General features: G+C 36.6%; 1 protein-coding gene across 1 annotated transcript in view; it reads left to right on the top strand.

Moving 5' to 3' along the window:
* The first annotated feature begins 112 nt into the window (after positions 1–112).
* Positions 113–14437, top strand: part of znf292a (zinc finger protein 292a) — a 30327-nt gene continuing 16002 nt past the window's right edge. The window contains exons 1-6 of the mRNA XM_067456003.1: positions 113–314; positions 1000–1154; positions 7721–7799; positions 12183–12318; positions 12446–12648; positions 13792–13928. Coding sequence (XP_067312104.1) covers positions 180–314; positions 1000–1154; positions 7721–7799; positions 12183–12318; positions 12446–12648; positions 13792–13928 — 845 coding nt within the window. The 5' untranslated portion in view covers positions 113–179. The remainder of the gene's footprint in view (positions 315–999; positions 1155–7720; positions 7800–12182; positions 12319–12445; positions 12649–13791; positions 13929–14437) is intronic.

Genomic DNA, 14437 nt, shown 5'->3' with positions numbered 1-14437 from the left:
CATCGCTCTATTACGTTGCTGTACGGTTTTTTTTTTTTTTTTTTTTTTGTGAATATTAATTAGGCTGTGCTGACGTTGCTCGGTAACCCTCTAACAGTGAATGCACGGGTCATGAATATTTGGATCAGGCCTTGGCCGTAGTAGTTTGAGGTATTTGGGCTGGTGTGAATGCAGCGAAGATGGCGGAGGAGGAGGGCAGCGCGACTGAGGCTGTGGCCCTCCGACAAAAATTTCAGGATCTTATTTCTGAATTAAAAAGGATCTCCGAATCGACGCTAGACGCCTCCAATAGTTTTTGTCGGGATTTCTGTCAAGTACGACTTAATTCATGCGTTTTAATCTGCCAGTCTTTGTTTGTAGACGATGCTGCATGTTTGCATCGCTGCACCAACGATAACAAAACTAACAATACTAATACAGTCATTCATAAATATGATGGGAAAAACACAAAAAGGTGTATGCTGAAGAGATGAGGCATGATTGTGTTTTACAGTCATTAAATCTTACAGTCATACTGTTTGTTTGTATGGAATGGTCACAGCTTCTGATGGCTAACACATTAGCTTATTGTAGCAGCAGCATTTACTTTCACTCAGGGCAGTTATTTAAGCTATATATATATAATCATATAATCCTAATTATAAATAAATATCTATAAAATCAGCTGATGTAACATCGAGGTGATTTTGTAATTTTCATGTCTTTTTTTAAGAAAACAGATGTGTTCTCAATTATCAGTATGTCAAAGTCTTTGATTACATCAGATTAAATTAACAATGCTAGATCCTATCAATACTGAATTTGATCCACATGTGTTTTTATAATATACCAATCACTACTTTTTATCAGATAAGCCGTATTTCATTATTTTTACTTACTTATTATTTTTTGTACTGTTAGATGCCTTTGTTATTGGCTTTGGGCCATCACTGATCATCATACCACAGCAGTAGAGTTTATATGAGCAGTTTGGACTCATTTATGGCTTTTTTATTTCAGGTTTTGATGCAGCATGGATGTCAGTGGAGACCAGATGAAGATCCGCTTCCTCTGTTGGAGATGTACACGGTAGCTATAACGTGTTGCGCTGAGGCTAGCCCGTTTCTCAGCCCTGAATGTGAACACTTAACAGATGTGCTGGACAAGTTGTCATGGTGAGTATAGACCAAGATGGGTTGGCATCGGTTTGCATGCTTGGTCTTTCTTTTAAGGGATAATTTGTTTATATTTTAATAATTTGAACTGGATATGAGGTTTTAAAACATTAAAACTCAAAGTTGTGTTAAACACATGGCAACAATCAATCACAGTTATTTTGTTTAGCATTTAAACCATGATTATTTAACACGATTACTCAACATGACATGACCAACATTGTATTTCACAACATAAGTATTGTTATTTCTCGATGACAATATATTGTACAATATAATTGTGTTGTTGTTGCTGGAAATAGACTAAAAAGCGTCTAATTTCACATTTACTGATGCCAGTGGTGATATCACAGCAAAAGCTAATACTAACTGTAGCTACCTACCTACCTACCTATCTATCTATATATAACTATATAACGATATAGCAATAAATATATTGACTTATCAAACTATATTTGGACATGACTGCAAGAGGTTTTGGTGATGCTATATATTGCCTATTATGTTTACATGCATGTTTGTTTACATAAAAATGTATTTCACATTTCGACTGCTCATTTTGTCTAAGGCAGAGGCGGGGCTCAGGCAGCTCCTTCACACACACACACACACACACACACACACACACACACACACACACAGAGAGAGAGAGAGAGTTTGTGCTATTACATGTGTTTGTCATTCTTCAAGTTGAGTCATATATAGCCTGTTTGTGAAAAAAATGGGTTTGCCATCAGTTGGCAGAGGTTGGGGTGTCTTACTAATGTCATGATTCAATATTTATATTTGATATTTTAAGCCAAAATGAATACTTTTTTGTTATTTTTATTTAAATATGATTATTATTATGATTATTATTATTTTAGTATTATCAGAACCCACAAACATTCCCCCATTGCATTATTTTACATTATGTTCAATATTATTATAGTCAGTAGTTTAATGTAGTAATGTCACTGAAATTCCATAAACGTAAAAAAAAAAAAAAAAAAAAAAATGTACTCACACTTTCAATGCAGGCATTTGTTGGATCCCTTACACAGACACGCCCATTTACAGACTTTCCTGGTGCTTGCTATGTCCCGCCTATCCCGCTATTAATGCACTATATAAGAGAAAAACATCTGGAATGCTTTGAATAATCATACTTACCTACTAAAACTTAATGTGATATGGTGATTTAAATGATGTTTGTACTTTCATTTTGAGGACTCCCGTTTCAGCACATATGCGCTTGAGATGATCAATGCAGTCAATCACATGTCAAAATTACTATTCTCAAACTAAGTTTCAAATTAATTACACACAGACTAATATATTTTAGATGGTTATTTCTTTTAATTTTGATGTTTAGAACTGACAACTCATGAAAATTCCAAATTCAGTATCTCAGAAAATTAGACCATATTACTTAAGACCAATACAAGGAAAGGATTTTTAGAAATCTTGGCCTACTGAAAAGTATGAACATGAAAAATATGGGCATGTACAGCACTCTTGGGGCTCTTTTTGCCTGAATTACTGCAGCAATGCAGCATGTCATGAGTCGATCAGTCTGTGGCACTGTTCAGGTGTTATGAGAGCCCAGGTTGCTCTGATAGTGGCCTTCAGCTCTTCTGCATTGTTGGGTTTGGCATAATGGCATATCGCATCTTCACAATACCCCATAGATTTTCTATGGGATTAAGGTCAGGCGAGTTTGCTGGCCAATTAAGAACAGGAATACCATGGTCCTTTAACCAGATACTGGTTGATTTGGCACTGTGCAGGTGCCAAGTCCTGTTGGAAAATTAAATCTGCATCTCCATAAAGTTGGTCAGCAGCAGGAAGCATGAAGCACTCTAAAACTGGTATACGGCTGCGTTGACCTTGGACCTCAAAAACACAGTGGACCAACACCAGCAGATGACATGGCACCCCAAACCAACACTGACTGTAAACTTTACACTGGACCTCAAGCAATGTGGATTGTGTACCTCTCCTCTCTTCCTCCAGACTCTGGGGCCCTGATTTCCAACGGAAATGCAAAATTTACTTTTATACGAGAGAACATAACTTTGGACTACTCAGTAGTAGTCTTTTTGTCTTTATCCCAGGCGAGACGCTTCTGACGCTGTCTGTTGTTTAAGAGTGGCTTGACACAAGGAATGCGACAGCTGAAACCCATGTCTTGCATTTGTGAATCTCCCCCACATTTTTGAATGGGTTTTGTTTTGGACCCATCCTCTCCAGGGTGCTGTTATCCCTATTGCTTGTACACTTTTTTTTTTACCACATATTTCCTTCCCTTCGCCTCTCTGTTAATGTGCTTGGACACAAAGCTCTGTGAACAGCCAGCCTCCTTTGCAATGACATTTTGTGTCTTGCCCACCTTGTGCAAGGTGTCAATGGTCATATTTTGTACAACTGTCAGGTCAGCAGTCCATTAGTCCCATGATTGTGTAGCCTACAGAACTACAGGTCCTTCTTTTTAAAACAATTAGCATATTGTGTTGAAGTTCATTATTTTCCATAAAGTCATGATAAAAATTTAACTTTCATGTATTTTAGATTTATTGCACACCAACTGAAATATTTCAGGTCTTTTATTGTTTTAATACTGATGATTTTGGCATACAGCTCATGAAAACCCAAAATTCCAAATCTCAAAAAATTAGCATATCATGAAAAGGTTCTCTTAACAAGCTATTAACCTAATCATTAACTTAAACTTATTAACTCCAAACACCTGCAAAAGATTCCTGAGGCTTTTACAAACTCCCAGCCTGGTTCATTACTCAACTGCAATCATGGGTAAGACAGCCGTCGTGACTATTAAAACACTTTTCTTTTATTGGTCGGATAAAATATGCTAATTGTTTGAGATAGGAATTTTGGGTTTTCATGAGCTGTATGCCAAAATCATCAGTATTAAAACAATAAAAGACCTGAAATATTTCAGTTGGTGTGCAATGAATCTAAAATATATAAAAGTTTAATTTGTATCACTACATTATGGAAAATAATGAACTTTATCACAATATGCTAATTTTTTTAGAAGGACCTGTAGACTGAGAGACCATTTAAAGGCCTCTTTTTTTTCCAAAAGTTTGCATTTCAGGCCTCAAAACAATGTTGTGTTAAACAGGCCAACAATCAAGGAAAACATATGCTTAGAACACTCCCTAGTGGTCATTACATAAAACACAAAGGCAACAACGAGATATTGCTTAATAACTTTAACTATCTAATGTAACTATATCTAACATATTTAAAACAAATAGTGCATGTGCGCGTGTGTGTGTGTGTGTGTGTGTGTTTTCAGGAAGTTGCAGGGAGTGAAATTATTGTTATTTCAATTGAAATTTCGATTTGAAGGGAGTAAAGCCCGTTTTTAGACTATTAAGGAAATAAATGTTAATTTAAAAGTCTACTTTAGGGTAATATAATGCCATATTATGATTAACCATATTATGATTATTGATACCATATTGAGAATTAGAATATTTATTATGTGGAAATCAGGTGCAGATATCTACATCAGAGAAAAACAGGTTTGTCTGGGTAGCAGATTCGGATAATGTTAGAATCCACGCATCTTTTGATCCACGCATCTCTAGTAGTAAAACCAACTGGCCGACTCGCATTGTACAGCGGCCCACCAGGAAAACTCCCAGTGCTTCAGATCCAATCCCTGCACCATGCAATTATGGCAGACATATGTGATATATTCATATAAAAGTTTATTATATTAATAATTATATTATTAATGTAGACATATTAAAGGAGTAATGGAATGGAATTGTGTTATTAATATATATATATATATGCAAACATATATATATATACATATATATATATATATATATATATATATATATATATATATATATACACACTTCTATTTTTATTTTTTATAACCTCTTGAACCATGACTTCTGGCAAGTTTTGTGGATAGAAATGGACATTGAGACAACTATGACATACCATCCACAGATTCAAGGCATGATAATAGCAGCACGTACCTTGAACTGGTCACAAATAGAAACCTTCATTTTATAATTGTAAACAGGATTATTCATGTCTTTTGTGTTAATTTTCAGCTTTCATTTACAGTATTGGTAGAAATTGATAAGGGAAAAATGAAACGGCACAACCCAGAAAAAGATTATTTACAATTTATTGAAAATGTTATCTTAATGGCAAAGGCCACACCCAATCTGTGAACACTTAATTTTTCTGGGCTTTTCATAAAAGATCTCTTAAGGCTCTTTAGTAATTGCATGCTATAGTGGGTGGTGTGGCCATTAATGGTGACATGCATGCATGTGGCCAGGTGCTGTCCTTTAGCCTATTTCTCAAGTCTGTGGGAAAGCTCTAGGTGTCGTGTGCGCTGGTAAGAAAGAACAGAAGGATCCAATTGCGAATGAACAATAGTTTATTACTCCCAATAGACAAGGTCGATCAGAACAGTAATGTCTCATAAGGCAGAAAGGCGATGAGGTGCAGCAGGTGAGAGTGATCGGTGATGAGTAATTAGTGACCACGCCTCCAACAACACCACACAACACAGACAGAACGAGACGATGAATTCATGAACCGTGACAGTACCCCTCCCCCTAAGAGCGCCTCCTGGCGCTCCCAGGAGGACCTACCTGTCGATTGAATTCATCGATAAGGGAATGATCCAATATGTCCCTGGCAGGAACCCAACTTCTCTCCTCCGGACCGTAACCTTCCCAGTCCACCAAGTACTGAAATCTGTGTCTGCTCCGTCTAGAGTCCAAAATGTGGTTAAACGAATACGTAGGTTCCCCATCTACGAGGTGCGGCGGATTTATGCGGGACTGAAAAACAGGTTTTAATTTGGAGACATGAAAGGCGGGATGAATCCTCCCGTACGCTGGAGGTAGTTTGAGGTGGACTGTTACTGGGCTAGTGATCTTAGTGGCAGGAAACGGGCCAAAGAATTTAGGAGCGAGCTTATTACTTACGTAGCGCAAAGGAATGTTCTTAGTAGAAAGCCACACTTTGGTGCGTCTACCTACATGGAGCATAGTCTCACGGGCTCTATTCCATGTGTGACGACACCTCTCAACGGCAGCTCAGTCCATGAAGGGGAGACGGCAGGGCACTAGATGTTCGTCCGTGAAGCAGGGAGGCAATGGGCAGACATGGTCGGCTGGAACCGGAGCAAAGCAATCCCATGACGAACACGAAACACACAGGAAACCCACAGGATACACTGCAACGATCTGACACAAGACTGAGTGAGACACAGAAATATATGGGCCCGGAACGAAATCTAGAGCGATATGGGACCAGGGTCTTGAAGGAACAGACAGCGGTTGGAGTAACCCATCTGGGGAACGATTGGAAGTCTTACCCAAGGCGCAAACTGAACAAGCCAATACAAATTCCCGAATGTCACGAGCCATACCAGGCCACCAGAACTGTTGCTTTACCAAAAATTTGGTTCTATGGCAAGCTACATTGGAGCTATGACCCCATTGAATTATGTCGGACCGAACTCCCTCAGGCACAAATAAACGATTTGGTGGGCCACCGGGCGGAGGCGTTACCCCTTCTAAGGCCGATTTCACCTTCGATTCGACCTCCCATGTGAGTGCCGAGACGATAAGTCTCTCCGTAAAAATGCACTCGGGTTGTGCAAGTTCAGGTTGGAGTAAGATTTTTATTTTGTTTATTTTTTATTTATTTATTTATTTTTATTTGGGGGGGGGGGTCTATTTCGAACTTAATTTAGTATCAATTAATATGTAGTATATAGCTCACTGTACATAAGGGGTTGGGTTACCTCTCTCTTTTTTGACCATACATGTGTTTGCATCCCTGAAAATGAAAAGAGATAAACATTTGAAATATATCAGTCTGTGTGTAATGCATGAATATAATATACAAGTTTCACTTTTTGAATGGAATTAGTGAAATAAATCAACATTTGATGATAGTCTAATTATATGACCAGCACCTGTATGGCTCAAACTGTTAAATTGTGGATTAATTCAATCAAAATCATGGGACCGTGTGTCTGAGCCTGTGTAAATCTGATTTATTACTTTAGCCACAGGACGACAGTGGTTGCTAGTGTTTTAGGACACATCTTAGCCTTGATTAAATCACTGTAATAGATGCTAATTGCTATGCTTATTGCATATTAAAATAATACAGTAACAATAATAGAGACTGCTCATGTTACCTGGTTTGCAGAACCATTTGTGTTTTATATTCATATTGTTGGATTTTAGTTGATCGCTTGCTTCATTTAGGCTATTTTTGTACATTTTCATCAATACAGAATTCAGTATTTCATTGTAATTCTTTATTGTTTATAATTGTATAATTCAGTTGTGCAGCCAATCTGGTTCAAATAGCTACACAGCTGCAATTATCTCTGGTGCAAAGTCTGTACGTAACAGTCCATATTCGCTCACTGTTTTTTGTTTAGTTTTTACCATATAGTGCACTGTGCTTTTCACTCTGAGAACAGTGCATAAGTTAACAAGTGAGTAATTTTAAACACAGTAAAAGAAATTTACTCAATAGATGTTCTTGTTCCATGCTAGGAGCTGTCTGAATCTTCTGTTGTCATTCTCCGAGAACATCCCTGGTGCCTTATGGGAAGAGTTTCAATCTTCAGTCAAGGTCAGAGACAAGATTTCATTAAATGTTTTTAGCACCTAACGTGCAGCATCTGCGGAAATGGTGGATGGACCTGGATGATTAAATTGTGATGCAGAATTATACAGAATTAAGCAATATTTCACTCATAAGCATCAGACAACAGCATTACTAATTAGTATTATTATTTAAAAAATGTAATAAGTTAGAGTATAAAGAATATATACCAGATGGCTTGGTTAATGGGTTTACTAAACACAGAAACCTATTTGCCTATTTGATGTGCGTCATGTGCCCTTCGCCTGTTTCACACAAATCCATTAAAATAAATGTGCACTTGTGCAGGCCACCTCAGTGATAAAACCTAAAACTTGTGCATTTCCGATTGTGAATTATTCACGCCACGGTGGAGGGGAGAGTATTGTGATCAAGAACGTGCCGCTCACGTGGTCCGAAACATGATTGTATGTTGTAAATATATATTCTTGAAAACTCAGAGATGTGGATTCGGACAGCTATTACATCACCACACAACCTTGGTGTTTGTCAAAAGCAGTAGGTAACTCGGCCGGGGATTTGGTGGGAAATGGACGGCAATAAAATCACTGACTAGTAGCCCCTGTAAATGATAGCAATACCTTCCGACCCCACGAGGATTACCTCCGAATTTCCGTCCGAATAGGCCTTCAGCAATTCCTTCACCACTAACGGAGCGAGCTGGAAAATCAAACTTCCCGAATTCACCCTGTTGGGGAGGAGGGCCACAACATCATGGCCACCAAAGATTGTTATTGCTTCGGCTTTAATAAACCCCAGCAAAGATTGTTATTGCTTCGGCTTTAACTTCTGGATATTCGGCAGTGGTGCCACAATGGAATGAATGGTTTCGTTCTCATATCTCTCCGCCGCCATTACTGAACTACAACTCAAAATACCTCGTGACATCAACGTCATTGTTCTCCGCTACTCCCTCTGTTCGCTGATTGGACTGGTAAAATTTGTTCGAAGAAAACCTAAGAATGCACCGCAGTCCCAGACGTAGTACTGAAGGAAAATGAAAATTAAGCAGAAGTACAAAGGAGGGCAGAGCCAGGCTATGGCTACACAGGCTATGGCTACACAGGCTATGGCTACCTATAATAAAATGTCTGGCGGTCAATGGAGGAAAGCCTTGTTTTGCCCTGCAGGTGGGCATTCCTATAAGTGTGTGATGACACGTGAAAACTATGAATAGCCTAGTGTGAGCCACAGTGTGCACTCTTCATGGAGGCGCACGCTGTATATCACGTCATAGTAATCGGATCAGGTTATTGACATGGTGGAATTTTTCATTTGATCGATTCATGAAAAGTTTTATCCCACCCCTCTCAAACCAATTACAATTTAATTAGGTTTGGGCATTTTTCCCAGATTGATGTGTTTATATGGAGCATTTTCATTCGAATTGGTCTTTTAAACCGATTACAGTGCTCCATGTAAACGCACCTACTGTTTAAAAAAAACATGTTCCAAAATCAAAACAGACTTTAGGGTCAGGAGAGACAACAGACAGGGTAGGAGACAGACAAAAAATGAACTCTCAAAACGTACTGCCAGATTCTGGAAGATGGATTCTTCAAACAGTGGTACAAGACGATGTGATGCAGGTCCTTCAAGAGTTTGGGGATGGCCCCTTTCTGTTCCAACAAGACTGCGCACCAGTGCATAAAGCATGGTCCATAAAGACATGAATGATCGAGTTTGGTGTGGAGAGTCCTGACCTCAAACAGATAGAACACCTTTAGGATGAATTAGAGCGGAGACTGCAAGCCAGGCTTTCTCATCCAATGTCAGTGCCTGACCTCACAAATGCGCTTCTAGGAGAATAGAAAAATTCCCATGAAAACACTCCTAAACCTTGTGAAAAGCCTTCCCAGAAGACTTGAAGATGTTATAGCTGCATAGGGTGGTAAACCATACGGATTAAGAATTGGATGTCATTAAAGTGCATGTGCATGTAGGGCAGCGCAGGCACAACCTAACGCAGGGTCAATTGTAACATGCATGGTTCAACACTTTCCACACATGCCAGGATGACGAACTTTGTGTATTTACTAGTTGCCATATCAACATTATATAGAGAAAAAATAGTGCCAAAATTAACAAAAATCTTTGGAAGATATCAATGAACATTTATTTTACCATAGTAAAAGTAAAAAATGTCTCTTTTTTGTGTTTATTTAAAATAAGACAAATCTGATATTATTTGAATCTTATATCTGTTATTTAACAGTTGAGATCGTTCTTTAATGCTGATCTAACCAGCAGAAAACGCGAGCCGTGGTTTAAATCCGTCGCGCAGGTGGGGTACATTGTAACACTGCGTTACAATGAGCCCCTATTAGAACTATGATATTATATTCTATACTTTTATGAATTCTTTTAAGAAATTATGAGAAAATGGTAAATAAGGATGTTCAGATGTTCAGAAATTATTTATTCTCTTTTTAACTATGCTGTACAGCTGTATTAGCAATGTGTTTGTTGTGAAAATCAAAAGTATGTGTATTTTTAATGATAAAAAAATGCCATTATTTTATTTCAAAAAGGTAATAATTGTATTTTTTTGACAAAATATTTTAGTTTGTTTTGGATATTTTTTGATTATTTCAGATAACTTTTTAAGCTGTCATTTGCTCATGTTACAATGTGCCCACTCACATGTTACAATGTACCCAAGAAAAAAGGGTAAATCAAGAAAAAAGTATACACTATAATGAAACAAAACCACATAATTGTACTAGACATGTGCAATTAATGTGGGAAAAAAATATTCTAAACCCCAAGTGGATTTACACAAACTGAGACGGTCAAAAAGCTTTAGGTTGTGCCCCGCTCTCCCCTAAAGGCAGGAATCCCATAACCTTCGGCAATATAGTGTCAAAAGGCCTGGCTTGATGAGTATTCGCTTAAACAAAGTCGGTCATTTACATTTACATTTATGCATTTAGCAGACGCTTTTATCCAAAGCGACTTACAACTCAGGAGAACAGGAAGCGATCCGTCAAGAAGAGGCAGAGAAACACAAAAAGTGCCCCAAATACCAAGATTTGTATACTGCTCAGAGTAGCAAAACCCAGAAAAGGGAAGAAGAAAGGAGAAATAGAGGAGGAAAGAGGGTGTTTTTGTGTTTTTGTTTTTTTTAAATGGAAGATTAAGTGCTCATGGAAGAGATGAGTTTTTACCTGTCTTTTGAATGAAGCGAGTGATTCTGTCGTGCGTATGGAGGACGGAAGATCGTTCCACCAACCAGGAACAATGAAAGAAAAAGTTCTAGAGAGGGATTTCATATAGAGAATAAAGGTGTGACATGAGCCATTTTGGGCTCATTGAATACAAGACGTGCCACAGCGTTCTGGATCATTTGAAGCGGTTTGATTGCACAAGATGGAAGTCCAGCCAGAAGCGCATTGCAATAGTCAAATTTAGAAATGACCAGGGCTTGGACAAGAAGCTGTGTTGCATGCTTCGGTCATGCAGTCATGTCTTACATAATAATACTGTTAGTGTACATAAACCGTTAGGAAATGTGGTTTTATGGTTCTGTGCGTTAGGTCTTAGTTTGTCCTTTACATTTGATTGCTTTCTATTGAAAACTTCTGTTTTGTATTACAATTTGTATTATTTATTTCAAAGGAATACTATATTTCTCAAGTTCTAAGCTGTTCCTAATCACCTCTAAGAGAGGCAATGGAATATGTTTCACATTTCAATTCATGATACTTTCTCAACTCTTAATGTATTTGTTCTTAAAATATATTGTTGTTAAGAATGCTTCTATTTATCATGTAATATCGGTGATCAGTATTGGCCAATATGGCTTACAGTAATTGGTGATCAGCCCCAAAAATCCTGACCAGAGCACCCTTAAAAAGAAGAAGCATCGGTTCTTGAGCAACAAGCAATATGGGTAACACTTTAGAATAATGGTAATTAGTTACCATTAGTTAATATATTAACTAACATGAAGTAACCATGAGCAGTTCATTTGTTACTTTATTTGTTCATCTTTGTAAACGTTAGTTAATAAAACTTGAGCTGTTCATTGTTTGTTAATTTTAGTTCACAGTGCATTAACTAATGTTAACTATATCATATTTAACTATATAAATACATACTTTATAAGTGCAGTTCATTATTAGTTCATGTTAACTAATGTAGTCAATTAATCATTTTCTAAAGTGTTACTGAAATATGAATGTTTACAAGTAATCCTATTTATTTAGAATATGTAAGTCATTTTTGTTGTGGATTAACAACACGCCAGTCACCAAGTGAATATAAAGGTTATGGGTTGGATTAGATGTGGAGTTAATAAAGGTTTAAAACCTTTGTTTTTAAATTGTGTTGACGGTTTCTTTGATGCAGATGGCTCATGACATCCTTCAGGCACATGGAAACTCGCAGCTTCACACTCTGTTGACTCTTGTGGAGGAGAATGGTGTGTGGTCCAATGCCACGCTCTGTAGCATTCTCTCAAGTGACATTCCTAATGTAGAGAAAGGTAAACTTTTTTTACTTAAATTAGTTTTACTTAATTTATTTTTCACTAATAATTTTGGTAATACTGACATTCATTTATAATTGTATTGCTGCTATTGTTAACTTATTTGGATGTGCGTCTTCTGTAGTACATGAGTTTTTGTCTCAAGAAGGACCTGATCTACTTCATATGCGTATAAAGCATCTCATCAAACAGAAGCAAATGGATAAAGCTGCAATACTAGCAAAGATATGCGCAGAGTTTCCTGAATTTGGAGGAAAGAAGAACTTTAAACAAATCTACCTCGTATGTCTGTGTGAAATAAAGCCACAACAAGAACTTATGCAAGAGGTGAGAGTTTTTATTTTATTTTTTTAGAATCAGTCTATATTGTATTAATGCTGAAGTCCAAGCATATTTACAAATTTATTTCTGCTCTCTTTATTTGCTGAATTTAGCTGTTTGGGCTGTTTAGGTTACTTCCTACAGTTAAAATGTTTTTGTTTTTTTGAACTTCAAACTAAATATTTCAATAATATTTAAAATACATAGCCTTGCACAATATAAATGTCTCTCTTCTGTGTCAGGATATAATCGTTTTTAAAGGGTTAGTTCAACCAAAATTTTAATTAAAAAAGTCAGACCCACTTTATATTGTGTCCTAAAGTACTATGTACTATCATTTTAATTTATCATTTGATATATTGCACTTATTGTGTACATACATGTTTTTACATTGTACTTGCATTTTAAAAAATACCTGCATGTAATTACGTCTGTAATTAATTTACGTAGTTACATTTGTAATTACACAGTTGGCACTTCCCTTACACCTAACCCTACCCTTAAACTGACCCACACCACTAAACCTGTCCCTAACTCTACCCGTATCCCACCTCAATATCAGCAAAAGTGTTTTACAATACAATTTGAACACCGTAAGTACATTGTACTTATTTTTTATGTAAGTACATAGTACTTAAGGCCACTTAATATAAAGTGGGGCCAAAAAGTTAACATTTATTCTCTTCACTATTCTCACATGTGGTTCCAATACCAGAAGACTTTGATTCATTTTTTACAACACAAATGAATATTTTTAATATGCTCCCATCCTTGATCAACGCATATACATAGAGTTCTTTGAATATGGTAAGCATATTCAATTTTACTTGTTTGGCATGCAGGAATAAACCCCATTGGGCTTCTGTGTTTACCCTGTTTGATGTATATTATGATTGTGTGTTGTTTAGTGTTTATATTTGAATAAAACCAAAATATTCATTTGTGTTACAAAAGATGAAACAATGACAACATTTTCCTTTTTATGTGAAATATCCCTTTCATTAATCTGTTATTATTATTATTATTATTATTATTATTATTATTATTATTATTATTATTATTACCATTATTTTATTATGTATTTAATTTGTGTAAGCTTGGCTATTGCAATTAATGTGTAACCTAAATTCACTCTGTTATGTTTGGTAGATAAAGGAGGTAGACTGTAAGGAGGCTTTGGACATGATTTGTAATTTGGAGTCTGAGGAAGATGAGAAGGGAGCTCTCAGTCTTTGTACGGCATTTTTCAAGCGCCAGCTTCTCAGTGGGGATGTTTATTGTGCCTGGTAAGACCTTTGTTCTTATTCTTTAAAGGTGAATTATGTAGTTTCTGCGACACTACTTGGGGATGCACCGATATGAAATTTGTGGCCAATAATTCTTTATAATTGAAAGGCGATAATCAATATATAGGCCGATAAATCTAAGTACACATTTTTATAGACTTTGAGAGCCGGATTACAAAACAAAAAGCTCACCATTAAAAGAAATGTCCCAAAAACTTCAACATGAATCAAACCTATACAGTACAGTACCCTAATTTGAACCAGTGTAAGATTCCTTAACTTTTAAAAATAAAATGTACTCTCCTATGGCCAACTTAGTTTCTTTAAAAAATGGTAATACTTTACAATAAGGGTTTATTTTTTTGTTAGCATTAGTTAACCAAGAATAAATGAACAAAAGTTCCACAGGATTTATTAATCTTAGTTCAAGTTAATCTCAACAGTTTCAGATCCAAAATTGTTTTTGTTAACATTAGGTAATGCACTGTGAATGGACTGTTAATAAACAC

Source organism: Pseudorasbora parva, chromosome 10 (assembly GCF_024679245.1).
Source record: "Pseudorasbora parva isolate DD20220531a chromosome 10, ASM2467924v1, whole genome shotgun sequence".
Lineage (NCBI taxonomy): Eukaryota > Metazoa > Chordata > Actinopteri > Cypriniformes > Gobionidae > Pseudorasbora > Pseudorasbora parva.
Note: the sequence above shows the minus strand (reverse complement) of the source record. Positions and strands in the feature narration are given on the sequence as shown.